At 37.1% G+C, this 27,110-nt stretch overlaps 1 protein-coding gene across 1 annotated transcript in view; it reads right to left on the reverse strand.

The window, feature by feature from the left end:
• The window catches only part of Nsf (N-ethylmaleimide sensitive factor, vesicle fusing ATPase), a 155,368-nt gene extending 131,688 nt beyond the window's left edge, over window positions 1–23,680 (reverse strand). Inside the window, exons 1-2 of the mRNA XM_026408235.2 lie at window positions 23,607–23,680; window positions 847–932 (exon numbers count right to left, since the gene is read on the reverse strand). Coding sequence (XP_026264020.1) covers window positions 847–932; window positions 23,607–23,618 — 98 coding nt within the window. The 5' untranslated portion in view covers window positions 23,619–23,680. The remainder of the gene's footprint in view (window positions 1–846; window positions 933–23,606) is intronic.
• Between the last annotated feature and the right edge of the window lie 3,430 nt (window positions 23,681–27,110).

Below are 27,110 nucleotides of genomic sequence, written 5' to 3' on the forward strand. Positions count from 1 at the left end.
AATTCTCACATTGATTACCTATACTTCAGTTTATTTGTTGAAAGTCCTGTGTTCAATTTAGCATCAAAGAATGTTTAGCACTGGAAATAATGTTAATATAATCAAGTATATAATCAATGCCTCTTAACTCTAAAGCTCAATTAAAATCCTGCTCCTTTGTTCTTTATGTCCCTAGACTGACTTTTGGTACAGCCCCTTCAACTCCTAATCTCTATCAATCTCAGAAGCATGTGTATGGCACAGAACTTGGAAGCAGGGTCCTTGGAAGATTAGTGGGTGATGTGAATCAATTGAAACAAATTATGATGAAAATGCTTTCAAAGATTCCACATTTCTCATGCATCTACCAACTTTAGTATGTCAGATTATCATAGTAATAATGTTCTAAATAGCTAAATTTTATTGAGAGCTTACTTATTTACATGCTAGGGACTATTCTAAGTGTTTTATCTGTGTAACTTAATCTTCACAACTACCCTGAGGAAGATATTAGCATCATGCCCATTTTATAGATCAGGACACAGAGACACAGAGATGGTGAGCCTGGACCCCAACTCAAACAATCTGACTCCAGAGTCAAACACCTAATAACTATGCTAGCAATGAATCAGATAACCAGTATGTTTAGCTCTGTGAAGAAAATTAATAAAAAATTAAGAGTGATATATAAAAGCTATATATGTCTTTTAAAAGTTTGATACAGTAATAATTAAAATGCCTAACTCTCATTTCCTTCATTTTCCAATTCAGTAAGAACAATACAAAAATAATTCTGAAGTTTCCTAAAAATTACTCTTTGGAGTTTCTTAAATATAACTTGCAGGTTAAAAGAAAACAGATACTCACTGGCCAGACTGGAAATCCTTCTCATTCACAACTGCACAGTTGGTTAATGACAATTCATCTGTAGGACATCTTGCAGCTTGCATACTCTAAAAATCAGTGGTTAAGAAGATAAAATGAAGTTAGGATTTATTTCCTTAAAGATTATCTTATGTCTTCCTGAACTGTATTCTTCATCACTTGTAAAAAACCTCTACTGTTTTTCACTCCTAGAATCCCTTCTGTGGTAGACGCAAACCCTTCCTTTGGGAAACAAATCCTCCCTCATTTCATGTGGGTTTATGGGACTGCCAATCACAGAACGCACACATATACACTTTAACTCACCCACAGGATTTTATATGTACAGGCACTAAAAGAAAAGCATTCTTTTTGCTGCATTACCATACGGAGGAAGATTTTCTACTCAAAAAAGACAGTAAAATGGTCACAAAGAAAGCAGTCAGCAGAAACATAGACAAATAGCTTTATGGAAACTCAGACTGGACAAAGTTTAAGTCCTTGAAACCAGTCCTAAACAGGTTATAAGACAATAAGTAATTTTTTTGCTCAGCTTATTGGACTCCAATACAATAAGGGGCTTTCCATTGCATCATTTCATTCACAGAAAAGAATGCTTTTTTTTTTCCTTTTTTGGTATTAAGAATTGAACCCAGGGGCACTTTACCACTGAGCTATATCTCCATTATTATTTTTCATTTTGAGAAAGGGTCTCGCTAAGTTGCTCAGGACCTCAATAAATTACTGAGGCTGGCTTTGAACTCTCGATCCTCCTACATCAGCCTCTCAAGCCACTGGGATTATACGCATGCACCACTGTGCCTGGCTAGAAAAGAATCTTGGCTGATGAAAGTGTTGTGAAGTTAATTCCACAAATTATAAAAAGCATCTTGTTATAAGAGATCCTAAGTGGCTATGAATCATGTCTCCTACAGATTAAGAAAACCTATCTTTTAAACCTCTTTCAACAAAAATAATTACAAGGAATACTTTAAAAGAAAAACAATTAGTGGCCCTTTTGGTTAGCAGTTACTAGCAAAATGTTCAAATGATGTTTTTAACCAATAACCCCCCCATTGTTCTCTAAGTTTCCGGGGAGCATGACGCTAGGACACATTCCTTTTATAAGTGTTCATCCCCCAAATCTCAAACCAAAGCAGATTATTCTTAAATTTGTCTCCCAAACACAAATTTATAGAATAAGATGAATCATTTTTTGCTATGCTTTTAACTAAAAATTTCAAAATCATCATTCCAGTTGTTTTGGACTAAAGTGGGACACATTCACAAGACAATCCTTTGGGATATAAGAAGAAAATACTAGTACTTTATTTATATTTATTTTATATCAATTTTCTCATTTATATATGACAGCGGAACACATTATATTTCTTATTACATATATAGAGCACAATTTTTCATATCTCTGGTTGTATACACAGTATATTCACACCAATTCATGTCTTCATACCTGTACTTTGTTTGGATAATAATGATCATCACATTCCACCATCATTAATAATCCCAAGCCCCTCTCCCTTCCCCTCCAACCACTCTGCCCTACCTAGAGTTCGGTCTATTAAGTTCAAGAAAAAAAAAATGATTTCAAAAGTGCAGCCAAATTCCCTCATTTTGATCCAGACATTGACATGCAATTAAAATCAAGTATCAAGATAAACTAAATTTAGGGCTGGGGTTGTAACTCAGTGGTAGAGCTCTTGCTTTGCATGCGTGAGGTACTGGGTTTAGTCCTCAGCACCACATAAAAATAAGTAAATAAATATATTTTTTAAAAAGTTATCACTTGTTAAAAAAAGATAAACTGAATTTAGAAATAGCCCTCTGAATACATACAGCAACATCTTAAAGAATGACGTATCACATTGCTGTACGTATTATTAATAAAATAAAAATCATGAGATTAATGTACATTTAGTTTTAGCACATCTTTTTTATATGTTAAGTATGGATATATACTGGGGGTACATAAGACATTTTTTAATTTTGGGATTCATGATCAAATGTTTGGAAGTCACTAATTTAGCATATGAAATGAACAGCCAAGATCACAAGTCTGCTTGCTGAATGAGAGAGCATTTTGCCAAGGTCACACCTTGACCAGGTATCTAACACCCTCCCAGGGTCTCTTTAGCCTGTGAGTTTCTTCCTTTTGTATTCCTTCACCAACCCTCTGCCCCTTGCCTGGGCAATTCCTACTCATCCTGCCATTTTCAGCTTAAACATTACATTTTCTAAGAGGGCTTCCTAAACACCTGCCCTACCAACTAAAGAGATAAAATAAACTTCAGATGGAAGCACCTGACTATATTTTTGCTATCTGCCTACATGTTTGCACTGCATATAAGAAAATAAGTTTCTGAAAGACTGAGACTATATTTTGCTCATATCTATAGTTCCCGGGACTAATACCTGGTCTGACAGTCAGTATTCATTAAACACCCATTAAATATATAAATTTATTGATCAATACCTATCTGTCTCAACTGAAGAATAAACAATCCAAGGAACATGAATGCAAAGTACTGATCATTTCATGGTTATTTAGGAAGTAATACAATTGTTCAAAGTTACATAGAACTGATTTTGCCAACTGTGTGCAGTGGCACACACTGGTAATCCCAGCTACTCAGGAGGCAGATACAAGAGGATCCCAAGTTCAAGGGCAGCTTCAGCAACTGAGTGAGACCATGTCTCAATAAAGGGGGGTGGCTAAGGATGTAGCTCAGCAGTAGAGGGCCCCTGGGTTTAATCCCCAGTATTGCAAAACAAGCAAACAAAAAACCAACCAGATATTCCAAAGTAATAAAAAAAAATTTACAAAATGCCAAGTTAACATTTTCATTTGTAAACTTGTTTGCTTGTCAGTGTCCTTTAACAAAGAGAGAATAAAAATCTATAGAAGTCATCTGGCTAACCTACTAAAACAGATGCTGCGAGCAAAAGGCCTCCCTACTGGAATCTAGAAGCATCTGTGTTTTTATGGAAAGCCAAGCAGGATATCTCATTTTTTTCAACAAAGTGTAAATCCCTATAAATAGTAGCTGCCTACTTACCACAGTAATGCCAAGGGAAAATTCCACAATTTTTCTGACATTGACCCTGCCTCTAGGAAACAGTAATAAAAAACAACCACTATAGCTGTACAAAATTGTTAATCAGTTTTATGTAAGTTTAGTTATCTGAGTTACTGCAATACTGAACTGCCTAAACAATGAAGAAATGTTTTCATTATAACAATCTGAATTATCAAAAATTATAAACTACTTGCTCTCTAAAGAATGAAAATTCCACCAGGCACATTGGCCCATTTTTATAATCCCAGCAATTTGGGACTCAGCAAGAGGATCACAAATTTAAGGCCAGACTCAGCAACTTAGCGAGGCCCTAAGCAACTTAATGAAAACCTGTCTCAAAATAAAAAGGGATGGGGATGTGACTCAGTGGTAAAGTGCCTCTGGGTTCAACCCTGAGTACCAAAAAAAAAAAAAAAAAAAGAAAAGAAAAGAATGAAAATTTCAACAAGCCTTTAATAGAAACTTTAGTGAAAATAATTATATCATTATTTATTGAGAGCCTTGAAAATACAGAAAGGCAATTTGCTTCTGTTCATCAAACAAAAATTGAGGGAATTTAGCCAGGATTCCTTTGGGCAACATTACACTGCTTTAGCATTTAAATAATACACCCTTTACCTAAAGGACCATTTTAAAAATTGAATGATTTAATATTTAATGCTTTATTGTTTACCAAATAATTCAGGAGGACAAATTCAACAGAAAGAAAAACAGAATGTGGTTCCTGACTATATTACTAAAGGCTTATTTTGAGTTTGAAATCACTAAGTTAGCACAATTAGCTGCCCCTACCCCAACTGTAACCTTGGTGCATCTGCCAGTCCTTCCTCTGTGGTGCTTAAGATACTGGTTAAGAGACATCTCTTGAGAGACACATATCCCCACAGGAAAGAGAAGGACAAACCACATGAATTTGCCCCAGGGCCAGCTCAGCTGACAATCTCACTTACATCTCCTCTAAAAGGATCGAAAGAAAAAATAAATAAAATAAAAAATAAATAAATAACATTTTAGAACTGCACTTTCTGATAAAGGAACCACCAGACATATAAGACTGAAAATAAATTTAAATTATGGGGGGAGGGAGCAGGGGATCATAGCTCAGTGGGTAGAGTGCTTGCCTCACATGCACAAGGCTCTGGGTTTAATCCCCAGCACCACCAAAAAAAAAAAAAAAATTAGGACTGGGGATGTAGCTCAGTGATAAAGAGTACTTACAGGCATGTGGGAGGCTCTGGGTTTAGTTTCCAGTACCACAAGGAAAAAAAATTAACAAATAATTCAGTTTTTAGTTACATTAGCCGTATTTCAAGTGCTGCTAGTGGCTATAAAGTTTCATGGGGTAGTGCTGGTTTAGAACAAACAAAAAAGACCACATGTAATACCCACCTTCAGCCTATAGAATCCCTCTGCTATAGATTCTTATAATACTTTCTCTTAAAATTCTGAAGCCATGTAGGACTAGGAGTGAATGGCATAGAAAAAGTTGAACCTGTGTGTCCTACAATTGTCTCTCAAAGAGTCTCTAGGGATACCCTTAACACTCCCCATCTTAGACTGATAACTATTCATACAATGAATGAACCTTCTGATATCATTTAGGTCTTTTAAATTCCTTTAATTTATAAATTATTGAAAAAGGAAAAAAGTCGTTGGGTAGAAACATACAAAAAAAAATGTAAAAGACTGACAATGTCAAATATTGGCAAAAATGTGATGAAGTTTCCTATAGTTAATGTCACCCAGCAAGTATACCCCTGAATTTTTCACCAAGGAAATGAAGACATGTCCACACAAAGACTTGTATGTAAACATTCATAGCAGCTGTATTCATAATAGACTCAAAATGGAAATGACACAAATATCTTTCAAAAGATAAATGCATAAACAAATTGTGATACACTCATAAAATGGAAGAGTACTCAGCAATTAAAAAGAAAATAGCAGCCGGGAGTGGAGGCACATGCCTATAATCCCAGCGGCTCTGGAGGTTGAGGCAGGAGGATTTCGAGTTTAAAGCCAGCCTCAGCAAAAGCAAGGTGCTAAGCAACTCAGTGAGACCCTGTCTCTAAATAAAATACAAAATAGGTCTGGGGATGTGGCTCAGTGGTTGAGTGACCAAGTTCAATCCCCAGTACCAAAAAGAAGAAAATAGCTATTGATATATATAATATGAGTAAACCTCAAAAACATAATGCTGAGTCCAAGAAGCCATATGCAAAAATGCCTCATATAATAGAATTATGGGGTAGGAAAAAGAGCTGGGATAGGCAGATAGGAAACTTGAGCCCCGCCAAGTTCATAATACATTTATGCATGGATGTTCATGAAATTAGTAAATCTCACTTCTGGGTGTATCTATGAGTGTGTTTTCAGTAATGATTAGCATATGGGTCAGTAAACTGAGGGGAGAAAACGTGCCTTCTGTATGGGTGGCACTGTTTTCTGTGTAACAGTGCTAAGAGACCATAAACACAAGCCAGGTCTCAAGCTCAGGATGATTCCTGTATAAGCAAAAAAACCCCTGATATCTGTTGACTAATGCCCAAACCTCCTCCAAAAAAGGCATGGTAACCTGACTGGACAAAAGGGCACCTGAAGAGCTCGTGGATGGGGCTGGGGATGTGGCTCAAGCGGTAGCGCGCCATGCCTGGCATGCGTGCAGCCCGGGTTCGATCCTCAGCACCACATACCAACAAAGATGTTGTGTCCGCCGAGAACTAAAAAATAAATATTAAAAATTCTCTCTCTCTCTCTCTCTCCTCTCTCACTCTCTCTTTAAAAAAAAAAAAAAAAAAAAGAGCTCGTGGATACAAGTGCCTTAGCCAGGATTGGGTCAGAGACTAACTTCCTTAACCCTGTAGATTCGTATAAACCCCTAGATAACAGCTACTCACTGGCAACTGTCTTCACCCTGCAGGAGCTCTGCTCTGCTCTCTATTACTTTAATAAATCCTGCTTCTTTGTTCTCACCCTTTGTGTTCATGGATCTCATTCCTTGAATTCATGAGACAGAACCCATTCAACCTCATGCTGTGTGCTACAGTTAACAATATTTGTCCTTTTGTCTGGCCTATTCACTTAGCATAATGTTTTCTAGGTTCATCCAGATTGTAGCATTTATACAGAATTCATTCTTTTCTATGGCTGAATAATGTTCCACTGTAAGGATATACCACATTTAATCATTTCCTCAGCTGATGGACACTTGAGTTGTTTCCACTTTGGGGCTATTATGAATAATGCTGCTATGAGCATCCATGCATAAATGTATTATGAACATGTTTTCAATTCTCTTAGATATATACCTACAAGTAATATGATGGTTAATCTTCAATGTCAACTCAATCAGATTGAGAGACACCTAAGGAAATTAGTAAATCTCACTTCTGAGTGTATCTGTGAGTGTGTTTTCAGAGATGATTAGCATATGGGTCAGTAAACTGAGGGGAGAAGACCTGCCTTCTGTATGGGTGGCACCAAGCAATAGACTAGGGGCTGTGGAACAAAAGCAGAAGCCACACATGTAAGCTCAATTCCTCTTGAGCAGGTTCATTTTTTGCTGCTGCTATGGAGAACATCAGACTCCAACTTCTTCAGCTCTTCAATGTTAATTCGCACAGTGACTCTCCAGGGAGCTTCCAAGCCTTCAGGTTCAGGTTAGGGCTATATCATTAGTCCCTCTTGTTCTGGGGCTCCCAGCTTTTGGGGCTGAGCAGCTACTGGTTCCTTTGACTCTCCAGTGCACAGACAGCCACTGTGACCTCTGACCATATAAGCCAAACTAAAAAAATTCCCTTTTAGAATTATGCATATATTCTATTGATTCTATTCCTCTAAATAACCCTAATACAAGTACATAGATATGAATGCTTATCAGATATATAATTTGCAAATATTTTCTCCCATTCTGTGAGTTGTCTTCACTTTCTTGATAGTGTCGACCCATCAAAGTTTTTAATTCTGATGTGGTCCAATTTACATATTTTTCCTAATTGCTTCTGCTTTTATATCACATCTTAAAAAAAACACTGCTTAATCCAAGGTCATGCAGATTTTAATATTCCCTTCTAAGAATTTTAAATCTATTCTGAATTAAGTTTCTTAATTTCATTTTTTAGATTGCTCTTTGCTAGTGTATACAAATGTAACTGATTTTTTGGATATTGATCTTATATTCTACAACTTTGCTAAACTTGGTTATTACCTCAAACAAATTTTTGTTTTGGTAAAATTTCTTTGGGATTTTCTATATATATAAGATCATGCAATCCACAAATAGAGTTTTCTTTCTTTCTTTCTTTCACAGATGTCTTTTATTTCTATTTCTTACATAACTGCCCTACCTAGAACTTCCATATAGTATTGAATAGAAGTGGCAAGAGTAGACATCCTTGCTCTTAAGACACCTTTCCTGATCTTAAGGGGGAAAGATTTCAGTCTTTAGCATTAAGTATAATTAATGTTAGCTGTGGGTTTTTCTGTCTGTTTTTCAGTTGAATTTTGTTTGTGAACTGAATTTTGAGAGTGCCAACTCATATGGTTGCTCTGAGAATCTAACAAGAAAAGATCCGTGAAGGTGTTTTCAAAACTGTAAAATACCATTTAATTTTAAGATCTTATTCAGTAACTTAGTGTTTTTACTCTGAAAAGTTGGCCCCAAAAGTTGTAAAGAAATCAAAACAATACTGACTCCAGTTCAAAATTAAATTTAAAAAGTGATACACAGGGGCTGGGGCTGTGGCTCAGTGGTTGAACGTTCAGCTCACCTAGCATGTGCAAGGCCCTGGGTTCTATCCTCAGTACCACGTAAAAATAAATAAAATAAAGGTATTGTGTCCAACTACAACTAAAAAGTATTTTTTTTTAAAAAGTGATACACAGAGAATATCATAAGGTCTAAGGTCTAACAAACTTCAAGGTCTTCAAAGCTGCATGATCTATTGACTTACACCCAAAAGTCTCCACTATAATTATCTAAATTGCCGATTTTGATCTGAATCCCTATTATTAAACATAACTAAAATTTCATGTTATAAAATTTCACACTAAAAATTCATGTTTGTAATATTGAGAAGTTTCTCATTTAATAAATGGAGCTTAATAAATATAAGTAAAATATAATATTATTATTTTCCTATTTTATTCTTTAGAAATAATTCAGTAGAGATAATTATTTACAAATAATTGAGTAAAAAATGGCTGACAGAAGGCAAAAAGGAACTACTAGCCTACTACTCTTTTTTGGAAAAAATATTTTTAAAATATCTAAAATGTGATAGATGCAGCAGATACTTAAATTAAAAACAAAGTAGTGATTACTTTTTATGTCATTTTTAATATTGAATAGGAATAGTTATAAAATACAAGATCTAAAACACCATCATACAAGTTTCATGTATCTATCATCCAGTTTAAGAAAAAGAACATTACCATTTCTTTTAAATCAAGTTTTTATTGAAGAAAACATGCACATAGAAAAGTACTTTGTGCTTGGTTCCTTTTATACAAAGTGAACATACCCAGGGACAAAACACCTAATTGGAGAAAGAGGACATTACCAGCATCCCTTACTGTTCCCACTGTCCCTCCTCCCCCAACCATAGATAGCTGCAATCTTGATTTCCATCAGAGAGAGAAATCATAGCTTTACCTGTTTTTGAAAATGTCATATAAACAGAATCATACAGCATTTGTTCTTTTGTCTCTGACTTGTACCCTTCATCATGACTGTGATTCATCCATGTCATTGCATACAGCAATATTTTATTCATTTTCATTGCTTTTTATAGCATATACTTTCATTACTTATCCATTTGTTTCCAGCTTTGAATTACTATGATACTGTTGTTATAAACATGTTTGTATATGTCTTTTGAGTAATATTTGTATACATTTCTTTTGGATATAATCCTTTCCCCTCTCCCAATGAGCAGAATGGCCAGATAATGGACATACTTGCATATGCTCAGTTTTAGCTAATTTTGCCAAATAATTTTCAGAAGACATTGTACTCATTCATTTTCATCCTTGTCAACAGTGTATGAGAGTTCCAGTTGCTCCACATCATTACCAATACTTGGACTCTGTTCTTGATCTAACTTTTGGGTAAATGTGAAGTGATATCTCTTTCAGGCTCAAAATTTTTATTTCGCTGATGAGTAATGAGTTAATTAAGCACTTAACAAATGCTTCAGGGGCTGGGGATGTGGCTCAAGCGGTAGGGTGCTCGCCTGGCATGCATGCGGCCCGGGTTCGATCCTCAGCACCACATACAAAAAAGATGTTGTGTCCGCCGAGAACTAAAAAATAAAATATTAAAAATTCTCTCTCGGGCTGGGGATGTGGCTCAAGCGGTGGCGCGCTCGCCTGGCATGCGTGCAACCCGGGTTCGATCCTCAGCACCACATACCAACAGGGATGTTGTGTCCGCCGAGAACTACAAAATAAATATTAAAAATTCTCTCTCTCTCTCTCTCTCCTCTCTCACTCTCTCTTTAAAAAAAAATTCTCTCTCTCTCTCTTTAAAAAAAAAAACAAATGCTTCAGACACGGTCATTGTAAAATGCTTCTTTGAATCTTTTGTCCATTTTTATGCTGGCTTTCTGTCATTTTTTAATTACTGATTTGTAGTTCTTTATAAAGTCTAGGTACAAGTCCTGTCAAATATAAGTATTTCAAATTTCTTGTACTCTATCGCCTATCTTCTGTCTGTCTTTAAGTGGTATGTGCTATGGACCGAATTTTGCCCCCTACTCATGACACAAATTAACACATAAAAGATTCACATCTACCCATCCCACCCCTTGTACTATTCTGGAGATAGAGCCTTAAGGTGGTAATTAAGGTTAAATGAGAGCAAAAGGATTGGACCCTAATCTGACAGGACTCTGGCCTGATAAGAGGAGAGAGAGAAAAATATATATATAAGGATTTGGAAAATATTATTTCTTGTCTTCTGGCTTTCATTATTATGGTCAAGAAATCACCGGATCATCTAGTTATCTGCTGAAGATATTATCTTTTTTTCTCTGATGGCTTTTAAAACTTCTCTTTCTTTGACATTATGCAGCTTCTTTAAAAGATGTCTCAGGGTGAATTTGTTTTCTTTTGACCCTACTCAAGATTCTTTAGGCTTTTTTGAACTTGTGGGCTGGTGTTCTACACCAGTTCCCTGTCATTCTCTCTTCACATACTGCCTTTGCCTCAGTATTTTCCATGCTTTTCTCCCTAGAATTCTTTCTACTAGACTTGACCTTCTTATTCCCCCTTCTTTGTTCTCTAAACTCTTACATTACTTTTCATTTTTTTTTGTTTCTGTACTTCATCCTGAATGATTTTTTCAGATCTTCCAATTTCCTAATTCTATCTTTAGCTCTAATCTTTTATTAAACTTACACATTGTGTTCTCAATTTCATTATAACTTTTTTTAAGCCACTGAGTTCTCAATCTCAATTACAGAATAATAGTTTTTCACTTTCAGCTATTTTGCTTGATCTTTTTTTTTTGGGGGGGGTGGGGGCGGGCGGTGCAGTGCTGGGGAATCCAACTGAGGGCCTAGCACAGGCTAGGCAAGTGGGGAACACCAAGATACACCCCAGCCATCATGTTTGATTCTTTTTCAAATCTACCTGGTCATTTTCAAATACTTGCTCTTCACTTCTATTTTAAATTCTCACTTTCATTCCTGTAAGCATATTAAATGTATGCATTTATGAATATTTGTGTCTGCTAACTCCAATATTTTAAGTCTTTGCAATTCTGACTGCCCTTCGGTCTTTCTGTTGGCTCTCATTCATTGTGTCTTGTTTCTTTGTGTGTTTTGTGACTCTGAGTTCATATTTCTTACAACTTTATGTTTAGGAATTCTTTAAGTCCCAGGAAGATGAGTTCTCTCATAAGCTTTGTGCTTGCAGCTGCTTAAGCATTCTTGGCACTTTGAGGCACTGTCACTTTGTATCACTTTACACTTAATTAATTCCTTAAGACTTCATAACAAGGGGCATAAAGTTGGGATTCAAATCTGCATGGAGGTCAACCTAGGGGTGAAAATTCTCAGGGTAATTTTTTTTTTAACCCTACCTAGCAACATCAAAGTTGGAGATAGAAGATTTCCCTGACTGGTGACAGTAGAATGAATCAGACATAACTTTCCTATGTTCATATATGGATACATGACCAATGTAACTCCACATCATGTACTCCACATCAAGATTGGGATCCCAATTAGAATAAGTTATACTCCATTTTTTTTCCATATGAGTATAATATATAAAAATGCATTCTACTGTCATGTATATCTAAAAAGGACAAATTTTTTATTTTTTTATTTATTTTTTTTTTAAAGAGAGAGTGAGGAGAGAGAGAGAGAGAGAGAGAGAGAGAGAGAGAGAGAGAGAGAGAAAGAATTTTTTAATATTTTATTTCTTAGTTTTCGGCAGACACAACATCTTTGTTTGTATGTGGTGCTTGAGCCACATCCCCAGCCCAGGACAAATTTTTTAAAGAGAAAATTTTCCCTGGATGGGAAAAGTTTATTCTTTGTCCACATTTGTTATAAGAGATAGTCCCTTAAGATACCATCTTTACTGAGGGGTTTCTATCATAAAACTTACTAAATTTTATCTCTGTTCTCTTGAGTTTCTTGAGAAGGAAGCACAACCAAATTTATAAATATCTTCAAAGCAAAAACACTTGGCTTACATCTCTGAGTTTCCACTTCCACCTTGTTTTGATGATTCTTTACTTTCTGACAAGTAAGCTCTATGAACTCAATTTTTAATTTTTTTTAACCTAGCATTTTAAATTTTTCAGTCAGGGAACTTAATCCAGTATATTACAAGAAATAACCAGGCTTTCTTAAATATTTGAAAATTAGTTATAGGTGAAAGTATTAAAAGGCAGAAAAAACAATAACATTGAAACCTAAAAATAAAAAGTTTGCATATATATTTGGAAGAAATTTGGAAAAAAAAATCTACAAATCTAACTTGTAGAGCTTGATATACAAAGTCAATGGTTCTCAACTTCACCTTGTAGCAGAATCACCTGGAGAACTTGTTAAGAGACTGCTAGGCAGAGTGCAGTAAGGACATGCCTATTATTCCAGCTACTAGGAAGACCAAGCAAGACCCTGTCTCAAAAATAAAACAAAAAGGGGGTCTGGGGTCGTGGCTCAGTGGTACAGTGCTTGACTCACCACATTGCAGACATGGTAGTAAAAGATCATTTATTGAGGTATTCAGAAATAAATGTCATGTTCATTTATTGAACAATCATTTACTGAATAATAGGCCAGGCTCCTTTCTAAACAAGGGGAACCAAATCTGTTATCATCTCACAAAATTTTGTCATTATTATTCTCTAAAAGGAAAGTAGCTAGGATAACTAATCTTTTTAAAATTCCCAATACAGAGGTTTTTTTTTTTTTTTTTTGAAGACCCACAGTTAGTGATAATTCCTATTTTCATTGCTTGTCAAACCAACCACAAAGTGTTATTTATTCATAAACACATAACATTAAAAATACTTTGCAATAAAAAAATGAAGCCCCAAAATGCTCTTTTCTAGTGATTTTTAAAATAAAGGTTAGATTTCAAAAGTTACTAATTTATTTCTTACCTGAAATTAATAACTTTCCTATCCATCGGCACATTCACGCCTCATTCTGAATATAGGAAAGGACCAAAATACCCTGCTTTACTCATAAACAGCTGATGTTAATTCATATGGTTTCAAATTTATAGCTCATAATTTTGAAAAATTTTTAGCACTTTTTGGCTAACAATAAATCAAAACAAAGTTAAGGAAAAAAATAAGCTTCCTAAAGTTATTCAGCTGAATTTTATTGAAGTACTCTTTGTGTCAGCCCTTGTAAAATATGAGGAAAAAAAGTCAAAATCAAAAGCAATAAATAGTGTACATTTTCTTTAAAAGGAAGAGAGATTAAGTTGCTTCTAAAATTTACATGGAAAATGGCCAAAAAATACAAAATTAAGAAAAACATGGGTTAGCAAGAAAAATTTTAAAGCTGTGGCCACTAAGACAGTGCTACCTATACATATATTAACAAATAAAAAAATGTAACAGGGTAAGTAGAGTCCAGAGTCAGACCCACACATATTGGAACTGGATTTAAAATAGAGATAGCATTACAAACCAGTGGGGGGAAAGAATGGACTCAATAAGTGATAGTGGGACAACTGATTACACATGTGGAAAAGATAAAATTAGCTTTATAATTCACGCTGAACACAAAATCGAGTTCCAGTTGAATTAATCAACAAAATGTGGAAAATAAAATTTTAAACTTTTTAAAAAAATATTTTTATTAGTTATTGATGGGCCTTTATTTATTTATATGTGATGCTGAGACTCGAACCCAGTGCCTTGCACATGCTCGGCAAGCGCTCTGCCACTGAGCCACAACCCCAGCCCTAAAATTTTAAACTTTTTTTAAAAAAACTTTTATAGTCTCAGGATGAGGTAAGATTTCCTGAAAAACACACAAAAGCATCAATCTTATGTTTAAAAAAAAGTTAACTATAATAAAACTTATATCTAAAACTATGAACAATATGAATAAAATCACCTGGAAGAAGCTATTTGCAACTAACAAAGGACTAGAATCCAAAACATGCCCTACTCCAGCCACCAAGAAAAAGGAAAAACTACAAATCAGTAAACAAACAAACAACAACAAAAAAAAACCCAACCAAAAAAATGGGCAAAAACTCCCTCATTGTTATCTCATTGTTATACAAAATTACATATAAGAGGTTGTGAGGGGAAAGGGGAAAAAAAAAAAAAACAAGAGAGAGAATTAAATCACAGCAGAGGGGATAGAGAGAGAAGATGGGAGAGGAGGGGAGAGGACAGTAGAGGATAGGAAAGGTAGCAGAATACAACAGTTACTAATATGGCATTATGTAAAAAGGTGGATGTGTAACCGATGTGATTCTGCAATCTGTATACAGGGTAAAAATGGGAGTTTATAACCCACTTGAATCTAAAGTATGAAATATGATATGTCAAGAGCTATGTAATGTTTTGAACAACCAATAAAAAATGGGCAAAATCTATACAATAATTTATAGAAAAGAAAACTGTCAATGACCAATAGAAAAAATGCTCAATCTCACTAATAATCAGGAAAAAATTCAAAATGTAAACAATATTGAAAAAGTTAAAATGTCTGTAATATTAAATATTGAAGAGAGTATGAGTAACAGGCACTCATATACTGCTAACGAGGGTGTAAACTAGAATAACTAAGTAAAAATGAATATAACTTTTCACCTAGTAATTCTACCTCTAGACATATACTCAAAAGAAACTCTTGCTGTGCATGGAGCAGTGGCTCATGCCTCTAATCCAAGCAACTCCAGCAGCTGAGGCAGGAGGATCATGAGTTCAAAGCCAGCCTCAGCAACTTATCAAGGCCTTAAAGCAATTCGACGAGACCCTGTCTCTAAGGGCTGGGGATGTGGCTCAGTGGTTAAGCGCCCCTAGGCTCAATCCCTGGTACCAAAAAAAAAAAAAAAAAAGAACTCCTACATGCATATGCAAGGAGACAGATACAAGAATGTAGACTCCAGGAAACACAAAATTGGAAATCATCCAAGTTGTTCTCTAACAGACGTATAGATAATTGTTAATCATAATCAACTAGTACACACTCTCTCAATGTGTGTACACACACACACACACACACACACACACACACATCAACAGAGCCAAATCTCAAAGATGAACAATGCAGGTTGTATTTTTAAGACACACAAACTATTATATTTTTTTACTAGAACAAACACATAAATATAGAAAGAATCTATACCTATGTTAGACTAATGGTTAGTTCTGGAAAAGTTCAGTGGAATCAAAAGGGGATACAAAAAAGGACACAAGTGGATCTGTAATATTTTATTTCTAAAAAGAAAAAAATCAGGTGTGTGTGGAGGGGGCGCAGGCATGTGTACACAGCTGTAATTCCAGCTACTTGGGAGACAGAGGCAAGATTGTAAATTCAAGGTCACCTGGGCAATTTAACAAAACCCTGTCTCAAAAAATAAAAAGGGCTGGGGATGCAGCTCAGTGGTAGAGTGGCTCTAAGGTCAATCCCCAGTATCAAAAAAAAAAAAAAAAAACAAGAATAAAAGAAGATCTAAAGCAAATATCACAGTTGATAATTCTTAAGTGTGAGTGATCACATGAATATGTTATATTATTTGTTGTACTTTTCATCATGTTGGTATCTCTTAAACTGTATATGAATTATACTTGTTTAAAATGCTTAGAGCTTCTGAAAATAGTTAAAGCGACAGAAGGAATATTCAGCTCAGCTTTCATCAAAAAAACTAAGTTGGAAATTATGAGGTTAAACTACTAGGAAACTGAAGTCAGTGTAAGGTAGGTCTCGGAGTCTTATTAAGAATATAATACTAAAAGATGAAAAGGATCTAAGAGATTTTTACTTAAAATACCATACCATACATGCATTTAGGTTCATAAAACAATTGCCCAGGGTAGGGATGTTCAACAACAGCACTATAGCAAGTGTTCTCACTGGCCAATTTAAGAATTTTCAATAGTAAAATAATATACTTTCACCTTATACATTTGCACCTTAACTTAAATACTTGAAAAAAGAATAAATCTGTGGAGTGTGATTGTGCATGCCTATAATCTGAGCAATTAGGGAGGCTGAGGTAGGAAGAATAAGTTTGAGGTCAGCATCAGCAACTTAGCAAGGCCTTTTTTTTTTTTTTTTTTTTTTTCAAAAATTAAAAGAGCAAGGGATGTGGCTCAGTAGTAAAGTGTTCCTGGGGTTGGTTCAATCCTTAGTACTGCAAAAAAATAATGTTTTTAATTTTAAAAAAAAGAAGAAGGAAGAAAAGGAAAAAGAATAAATCCACTCCATTCTAAGCATGAATTCCTCTGGGTTTCAGATAAAAGCTACCTAATGGTGTTTTAAAGAATTAATTTTTTTTTTTTGTGTGTGTGTGTGTGTGTGCTAGGGATTGAACCCAGGGCATTTTACCACTGAGCTACATCCCTAGCCATTCTTTATGATGATGATGATGATGATGATAATAATAATAATAATAATAATAATAATAATAATAATATAATTTTTGCAATAGGGTCTCACTAAGTTGCTGAGTCTGGCCTCAAACTTGCAATTCTCCTGCCTTAGCTTCTGAGCCACTGCACCCAGCAAGAATTCAACTTTATTTTCTAAAATGTATTGCATTTGAAGACTTTAAAAAAATTTTTTTTAGTTGCAGATGGACACAATACCTTTATTTTATTTATTTATTTTTATGTGGTGCTGAGGATCAAACCCAGTGCCTAACACATGCTAGGCAACTGCTTTACCATGAGCTACAGCCCCAGCCTGCATCTGACTTTTAAAATCTCAATTAAATTAGTAAACAAAAACAATAATGCATATAAATTGCATAAAATTGATATGCTTTGGATAGCAAAACTTTTATTTAGGAAATAAGACTATCAAACATTTTATAGTATTTGTTTTGACTTGTGTCACTGCACATGAGTTATTACCAATTTACAAGTTAGAGTTCCAAAAATTCATCTGGAGATTGGTTAGTTGGTAATGATATAATTTACCCATAAAGTGTTATAAATGACTAGATTTTAAACAAATCTACAAAAGCTTCTTCAGTATCCCAATAATGAACACTGGCCCATCCTAGTCAAAGCATTGGATTAGGTAAAATTTTTCCTATAACAACTGTCAACTCCTAAGAGAGTTCATTCCCTTAGGTTCCTATGTAATATAATCTCTCTCATATTTCTTCTCAACAGATTATCTCAATGAGATTTAAGGACTTAGGAAGAGATCCACTGGTTTTATTTGCATTCATGTGTATATATTTTTACAAAGGCTTGTCCTTGTTGTTTATAAAAACATTTCTTCTTCTCTATTTCAGTAGTGGGTAGGTGGTAGTGTATAAAGTATGAGAAAGCAACTGTCAAGGAGAGAAGTTTTATTAGGGAACCTCCTCCTACCCAGAATCAGCTCTTTCCTAAATTATGACTGCTGCACTTTGGATTCCATCTTCCTCTACTTTTGATTCCACAGTTCCAGAGCAGCTGAAGCATAAGACTTCTGAAAGAGGATGTATGTGGAGGCCTAGGGCAGTGGCAGCCATCTGTCTACGCTATTCATTTATGAAGAAGAGTCAGTATTTAAATGTAAGCAATGAAAAATATAAATTTAGAATCTGCTTTATTACTAACAATTTTTTTTATTTAAATGGGTAAGAAAACTTATTACCTAATTGAATCTTTTTGAGATGCCAAATCAATTGTTTTATTATAAAATGTGAACAACTTACCATTTTATATTTTTATCATACAATAAATTCACAAATGACCAAATTCTTGTTTTTTTAGGTTCTTTACTTCTCAGATTAGGGACTTTAATATATTTAGGAATTAACCAAATTCTGATGACACAGATGGTAATAATGCTGAATAATATAACACTTCATTCCTCAGTACTTTCTCAAATGAACTATGGTGTTGATGGCCAGAAAGACAAGGACAAGATAAACAAGTTACTAATACTATCAATGGCAATAATCAGCAATAGAAAAAAAAATCCTCAGTTATACAAAGAATTTAATGCTATTTACAAGACAATGTCAGAATGCCAAAAATAACCAAATATAACTCAAAATATCTTGTCTCCCACAAAAAGGAAATACAGAGTCCATTTTAAGAGTATTGCAGATGAAAAGACAATATTTAAAAAGTATTGTAGCAAGATGAACTCTTAAGCACCAATAAGTAGTTTAGCCTTAAAAAATTAAGGCTCTCAGAAGAATTGATAGAGATAGGCCAAAATTGTTCAGATTTTCCAAAAGATAGAAGGTAAATTCTACAAATTAAATTTTGATATCAAAATCCAAAAAGTTCTAGGTAAAGTAAATCTAGTCTTCATTATGTCCTTGCAACTAATTTGGTGAACAAGGAAACAGTGTCAAACTGACCTGAGTTCAAATCCTGATCCTGCTTCTTGAGAATTACATGAACTTGACAAATTACTTAGCGCACGAACCTGCCTCTCCCTCCTTCCTCCGCCTCAGTAAAACAAAGATAATACTACCTACCTTACAGGATTGATTTCTCAGGCAAATGAGGAGAGATCACTAAGAGCAAGCTCAAGGGGTATTTCTGACCCTGTCTTATTCTACACTTTATAAATGACTTGAATGTAGACACAGAAATTAAGATTATTAAACCTACAGATGAAACAAAACTGGAAGAGAAAACTATTTTGTTCCTAACATGAAGAAATTAAGACCTTCAACAAGTAGCAGACATGCCCTGACCTAAAAAGAAAGGGGTAGGTCATGCATTTAGGTTCAAAAAAACAATTGCCCAATACTCAGAATGGGGGTGGAAGAGCTTATTTTAAAACATGAGAGCTAGGCACAGTGGTGCATACCTGTAATCCCAGCAATTTAGTAAGACCCCTTTTCAAAATAGAAAATAAAAAGGGGTGGGGATATAGCTCAGTGGGTTCAATCCCCAGTACCCCCCCACACACACACACACATGCACACACACACAAGAATGTTAGAGTTTTGTTTGCAAACAATATATGAGCCAAGAGTGTGATTTATTGCAGGAAAAAAAGCTAAAACAATTTTAACCTATATTAATAATGGTAGTGTCCAGATCAAGGAAATAATAGTTCAAGTACATTCTTTTCTGATCATCATGTTCCACCACTTTAGACACCTTTTAGAAGAAAGGTTGACAAAAGTATTTCCAAAGGAAGATAACCTAAATGATTAAGGGTCTGAAATACTGGATATGTGATAAATTGGAGATGTTTACTTGCATATTTGAAAATCTGAAGGGATCTGGAACCTGTCTTCAAATATTGGAGAAGCTATCATATAGAAAAGAAATTCTATGCAGTTCTATGCAGCTTTAAACAGCAGAAATAATACCTATGTGTAAAAGTTACATGGAAACTCCATGTAAAAAAGACCTTTTGTACAGAGCTGTGTGGCAGTAAAATGGGCTAGCTATAGGGTGACGCACCATTGCAATAATTTGGATGCTGAATGTCCCCCAAAGGTCCACATGTTAAAAGGCTTGGTCCCCAGGATGGCTCTATTGGGAGATGTTGTGGACCTGGAGGAGGTGGGATCACATTAGGTTATTGGGGATGCGCTCTTAAAGGGAAATGTGGGACCCAAATGACCTCCTCTCTCTTTGCTTCCTGGCTGGAGAAGAGAGCAGTTTTGCTCTGTCCAACATTCTTGCCATGATGTGCTGCCTCACCACAGGCCAAAACAGTGGGGTCAGTGGATCATGGACTGGAATTGCCGAAACTGTGAGCCAAAAATGAGTCTTTTCTCTTGTTAAGTTAATTATCTCAGGCATTTTTTATAGTGATGGAAAGCTGCCTAATACAACCCTCTATTACCTGAGCAAATAGACAGTAGGCTCCAGTAGGCTCATGGTCAACAAAATGTGTTGAGCAGGGCTGGGGATGTGGCTCAAGCGGTAGTGCGCTCGCCTGGCATGCGTGCGGCCTGGGTTCAATCCTCAGCACCACATACCAACAAAGATGTTGTGTCCGCCGAGAACTAAAAAATAAATATTAAAAATTCTCTTTCTCCTCTCTCTCTCTCTCTCTCTCCTCTCTCACTCTCTCTTTAAAAAAAAAAAAAAAATGTGTTGAGCAGATGATCATGATGAAGTCCCAGCCACTCATGAAGCTGAGCTGAGAGGGTGGCTTAAGCCCCGGAGTTCAAGACCAGCCTAGGCAACATAGTGAAAATCGATACCTATCTCTCTCTCTCTCTCTCTCTCTCTCTCTCTCTCTCTCTCTCTCTCTCTCTCTCTCATACCAGGTTTTGAACAGGGCACTTAACAACTGAGCCACATATCCAGCCCTTTAATTTTTTTATTTTGAGACACATTCTCAGTAGGGTGCTTACAACCTCGCTAGGATTACAAATAGCTGGGATTACAAGTGTGTGCCACCACACCCAATGTGAGAACTCATCTTAAAAAAAAAGCTTACTGAGTGACAGGAGGTGTGCAAAGCACAGATGATGATGAGTAAATGACCAGCACAATCTCTTCTACTCTCATGGAAGGTCAATTCTACTGTTCAAGGCAAATAATAACACTAATACATTTTAAATGAGAAAGATAAATCCCTAAGGAAGGAACACAGTTTTTCAAGTGTATGTAACAAAAGATCCTAACTTACAGTGTGAGGTCAGGTTTCCCCTGCGTGATCTCTGAGTGAGAGGCAAATGGTTAAGGGCAGAACATTATAAAGAAAGGAAAAAGCACTAGCAAAGACCTGTGAAAAGAGAAACTACTGTAGGTTCAAGGAATTGAAAGGTTTATACAACCTGAGCACAGACAGTAAAGAAGTGAATGGAAAGAAGCAAGGGGAAAACCACAAAGAGCCTTGAAGGCCTTGTTAAGTATTTGATCTTCTCCCAAAAGTAATGGGATGCTACTGAGGAGGAATTTAAGTACCAATTGGCACAGAAAGGAACCATCAATGTGGAGAATGAATTGGAAGTGAGCCAGAATGTCAAAAGGAGACCACTCAGGAGCTTCCTGCAGTAGTCCATACCAGAAAGGAGAGGAGTTTGGGAAAAGAAGGTAGTAATTAAAATGTAGAAAGGTGCACTTATTGGAGAGAGTTTTGGGAAGTTAAATGATAGAAAATGGGTGACCAGGCCAGGGGGTGATTTCAGTAGTTGGGTATGGTTTAAAGCAACAATGCTCCTGATTTTTTGGCCCTAATTAAATACCTTTTTTGTTGGGGAGGCATAATTAATTCAGTAATTATTTTACTGGGAATGCAGAGGAGGATATAGATAAAAGGTATAAAAGGTGGACCACACTCCCCACCCCCATTTTGCAGATTACATAACTGGATGGATGGCAGTACCATTCAATGAAGTAGGAAATAGGAAGATAACAAGTTAGGTGGGCTAAGACCTTGGATTCAGATTTGAGCAAGCTGAATTTCAGTGGCCTTAGTTTTAAATAGGCAATCTAACATATTAATTTAGAACTTAAAGGACAGGTCTAGACTAGGAATAAAATATTGAGAGTCACTGACATGTAGATAGTTGTAGCTATGGGTCTAGAAGGGATTATCTAAGGAGAAAACAGAGAGTGAGGAGAGGGCCTTTGAGGAATAATAGCATTGAATAACTGGGTAGAGGAGGGTGAGTCTGCAAGAGAGAGTATGAATCAAAACAGAAACAAGGCATCAGAGAAGCCATGGAAAGAGTGTCTTCCATTAAAGAGGCAATGGTCAACAATCCCAAGTACATATAGGAGGATTGAAAAATATCAATTAAGTTTAGGGACACGTTTCAGTGGAATGACAGAGCCAGAATTCAGAATGCAGTGTTTTGAGAAGTGAGCTGGTAGTAAGTAAATGGGAGACAATAAATACAGAGTCTATCCAAATTTCTAGCTGTAAAATAGGAAGAAAAGGTGACTGGTGTGCAGGTGGAAGGAGAAGCCTGAGTAGGTTAAGAAGAAGTGATTATTCAGGAGAAAGGTTCGGGAGGAGGGAAAAAATGGAATCTGAAATACAGGTCCAGGGACCAGCCTTAGAAAAAAGGAGAGGTGATGAAGAAAAGGAAGTGAAAGAGGCTGAATTAGATGACCTTTAAGATCTCTTCTGACTCTAGAATCTCATGACCTACAATTCCCTTTAGGCAGGACATCTGCATATATGCATAAATTTATGCAAACTTATTTAAATATTCTGGTATAAATGAATCAGTCAAGCACATCCTTAGCCCCTAATGACGCAGTTAATGTCCCCAGGTTTATGACCAGTGTAATCTCTAGGCAGGATCCATCCCTCAGAGAGCTTTTAGCTCTCTGCAAACTGCAATACAGCACTGGACGGGCCCTATCTTTCCTCACCAAACCCATCCTACACCGCGATTCTGGACGCTAAAGGAGGAAGTAAAATTTAAAACCCTCAAACTATAACATATCTTGCAGTGTTAGGACCGGCTGTCATTTATAAAAACAAAACGCGACATCCCAAATCCATCTCCTCTCCAAGCTAATGCCATTCCTGCCTGACTCCACAGTTGACAGGTCCCCCAGATGGCCAGGGGTTAACCCGAAAACTCATTCGCACCCCATCGTTCGTACGATCTTTTATTCGTGAAGAACCAGAATGTGGTTCCTGAGGGATCCTTCCCACACCCCTGGCCCCACTGCAGCAGACGGACTCCCCGCAGTCATTCTGGCGGCGCCACCTAATAAGCCCTCCACGGAGTGCGGAGGAACCCCCAGAGCCCGGAGTCGGAGGGGCTTGGGAGACAAGAGCCGGAGGCTACCTGGACGACCAGGGAACCGAGGCCCAGGGGAGGAAGAGGGAAGATTAAGGAAGGCGCAGGAGACGAGGAAACGAGGGTCACCCTCCAGGAGATGGAGTTTCTGAGGAGGACTAATCCCCTGCCACCGGCCCCCCTCTCGCCTCAAGCGCTGCTCCGTACCACGCTCCTCCAGCGCCCCATGGCTCAGTTTCATTCCCCCTCCCCGGGCCGCCCGGACCTCGGAGTGCCCGCGAGCCCGGCGCCCCCGACTCGAGCCGGGGCTTCCCGGCCGGCACTCACCCGGCCCGCCATCTTCGCGGACACGTCCGGCTCCGCGGCTGCAGCTGGGTGCTCCACAGAACCCGCCCCCGCCGCGCGCGCGCGCGTCCCCGCCGCCCGCCCTCACGCAAGCGCGCAGCCGCCGTGAGCCCGCGCGCGTCCCCGGCCTAGTCCCCGACGCCCCTCCCCGCTGGGCGCGCGCCGGCTCGGCGACGCCATCTTGAAAGCGAGCAGTCTCTGGGCTGCGCTCTCCCGGGTTGCTTTTGCGAAGCTCCTCAGTGCTGGCTGTGTTCGCCTGAACTTGTTGCAAGGCCTCTGATGCTGTTAATCGCTTACCTGTTTGCCAACTACAGTTCTCCTTTTAGTGACCTTTTCACTTTAGGCTTCCAGGCCCACTCAAATGTCAGTGTCCCAAGTGAGAAATTGGTTCTGAATTCTAATTCTGAAGAGTCCTGGTTTTTCTTTATAGACGCACTGGTCGTCCTAATTCCTGGAAATTGTCAACGTTGACATTTTTATTTAGCTTAGGAAAGCCTGGAAAACTCGTACTTTCTTCAAATTTGAAAGTAAATCGATATTATTTTTATGAATTTGTTAACTTTATGATTAAATCTATTTATTTATAAAGGCATTTATTTCCCAGTGTTATTTTATTGTAGGCTACGTGGTGAATAAAATATGCCCTAAATTCACTTTTTTTTTTTTTTAACCTCAAGGCTGTCTTCCTACCATAATGTTTCTTCACTGGAATCTCAGAAGAGCACCCTACGAGAGGATGATACGAGTGAATTCTCTGATGCCTGTACTGCACCAGCTAGCTTATATTTCTTTTCATATTTGCACAGGACAATAAGGAACAATAAGATTTATTTTTTATTTCTCACAGTTAATTAAGGGGGGGGGATTTGTTTTTCCCAAAACAAGGAAGAGAAGGAGAAAATTAAGAGAGCTAAGCACATTTAGTGATTTAAAATGAGGAGCTGAAGATGGTCTAGGGACAGAAGAATTCATTCCAGTTTCATAAACTTTCACACTGAATGGGAGAATCATGGTACTTTGTTGGACAGATCAGATATTAACTAAATAATGGGTGAATCAGAGGGGTTATCAGGAAGAATGGGAAACCAGTCCAATTCTCATCTATTAACTTACAAAAGCTATAAAAACAACTAGAGTGGGTTGGGAATGTGGCTCAATGGTGAAGTGTTTGCCTAGGATGCCTGAAGCCCTGGGTTCAATCCCCACATAACAACAACAAAAAGAACTAGAAGGCAATGGAAATAATCATGAGGCTTAGATCTTTGTCCTTATCTGGAACTCACCTACAATGTCCCTTCCCAATTCCAAGTCCTAGTTTCCCTATTTGTAAAGTGAGAGGAATAATTAGATAAGCTTGATGGTTGCGTCTTAAATTTTTGGTACTTTGAATTTGAACTGTTAAGTCTAAGAGATTTTTGCCCAAAGAATCACCAGATCCAGAAAAAAACATGGCTCTCAGTCCAATTGGCTCTCAGGTCAGAGAATAATGCAAACATATTTACCTATACTACTGGTTTGTTTGTCTGACTTTAGGTAGGTAAGTAGATTGCAAGCAGGAATGTCCTCAATCTCTCCAACAAGAATGTTTATCATCCTGTAAAGATAGGCCTGCTGAAGAGGTTCCAGTGTGACAGCTTATGCTCTTATCTATCCATGGTAAGAAGCCCTTTGTATCTTCCCCCAAATGGTAAAAATTAAATAGAATCACATTAACAGTCTTGCAGGATCTACCAAACAAATTGCAAGCAGGTATAGCACTTGTCCTTAAGGTGCTTAGCCTCCAGCAGGAGGCGAAGGACTCGGAGACCTTGTTCCAGATTGTCCATGTGTCTCTGCAGCCCATCTGTGCCTTGCTCTGACATTCAAGGTCTTATTAGAAACAGAGTGGAGCTAATTCTGCATCACCTTCTGAACAGTCCTTGCAGTGATAGTTGATAGGTAACAATTATTTTTGTTCCCTCCTTTTCTGGTAACAACCCCCCCAATTCATTCACTCTTGTCAGAGTAGAAACCCTTTTCTTCCCTGGCTAGCAGTGAGGACAGAACCATGACTCATCAGTCAGATGCTCTCTCCCCCAAACTGTAGTCTCAACTCTCCTTGAGGAAGATAGAAATATCCAGAGCATATATACTGCCATGGTGACACCCCAAAGAGATACCCTCTGGTTTTCTAGATCCCTGGAGGTCATTTCTTCTTCTGCAAAATCTGGTGTTGTCCCTCTTTGTTTTGATTTCTGTAAGTTACTCACTTTCCTTCCCTTCCCCAAAAAACAAAAACACAGGGTCAGGATTTTGGCTCAGTGGCACATGAGGCACTGGGTTTGAAAAAACCACAAAGGTACTTTCCTTACAGTGAAAAGATAGGTAAGCCTCCTAACAGAACGATTTTCAATTTAACCTAAAGTATAAATGACTAACATTTTCTAGAGGCTGGAGGGCTTTTGGAGGGGACAAAAGATAGACTAGGGATAGGAAAGTACCTGAAAGGTGGAAAGAGAAGATGATATAATAATGAAATATAAACAGGACCCAGGATAAAGAAGAGTGAAGTGTCAGGGCAGGAGCAGGGTTTGATGAAGGCCTTTTGTGACCCAGTATGATGGTAAAATTTATATGTCAACTTGGTTGAGCCCATGGTATCCAAATACTTGATTAAATATTTTTCTGGCCATTTCCATAAGGGTGTTTTGAAATGAGGTTTATATTTAAATCTGTGGACTTTGAGTAAAGAAGATTGCTTTCCATATGTTGTTGAGCCTCATCTAATCAGCAGAAGGCCTGAATAGAACAAAAGGCTAATCTCATCCAGACCAAGAGAGAATTCTCTAGCAGATTATCCTTGGACTAGATCTGCAACTTTTCCCTCCGTCTTCAGTTTGCCAATCTCCTCTATCAGGTTTTGGACTCACCAAGCCTTCACAATCACACAAATCAATTCCTTAAAACAAATCGCTTCCTATATATTTACACATCCTACTGGTTCTCTTCCTTTGGATAACTCTGACAAATATTCTCAGTCTCCTGTCAGTGAGTGACATGGAGTGATTCCAGGCTTTTACACAGTGAAACTTAATATTCCCTTGTTACTATTTGACAGATAATCAGCATTTAAAGATTTGATGACAGTGCATGGATAGAATTTTATGTTCAAATTATGTCCCAACACATTGCCTAATAAGTGCTCCATTGGACTAGGGCTGAGTAACATTTTGGTTACATAGAAATTTTGGTTGTAACAACTGTGGTAACAGAATTTAACTGAGAGGAAATAAATTTTGCCTGTGTAAATTGAGGAGTGAGGACAATATTAACATAAAAATGAGCTGACTCACTGTAATGCACTTTATTTAACAAAGCAGTGCTTTGTTTCTGGTGCTTTCCATATTAACTGAAAGAGAACTACCTGAGGTCTGTGAGAACTATAGGGTTAAATAAATGGTTTGGGGACAGATAGTTTTCAGTCACTGCAGGACATGCATTTCAAAG

Source organism: Urocitellus parryii, chromosome 7 (assembly GCF_045843805.1).
Source record: "Urocitellus parryii isolate mUroPar1 chromosome 7, mUroPar1.hap1, whole genome shotgun sequence".
Classification (NCBI taxonomy): domain Eukaryota; kingdom Metazoa; phylum Chordata; class Mammalia; order Rodentia; family Sciuridae; genus Urocitellus; species Urocitellus parryii.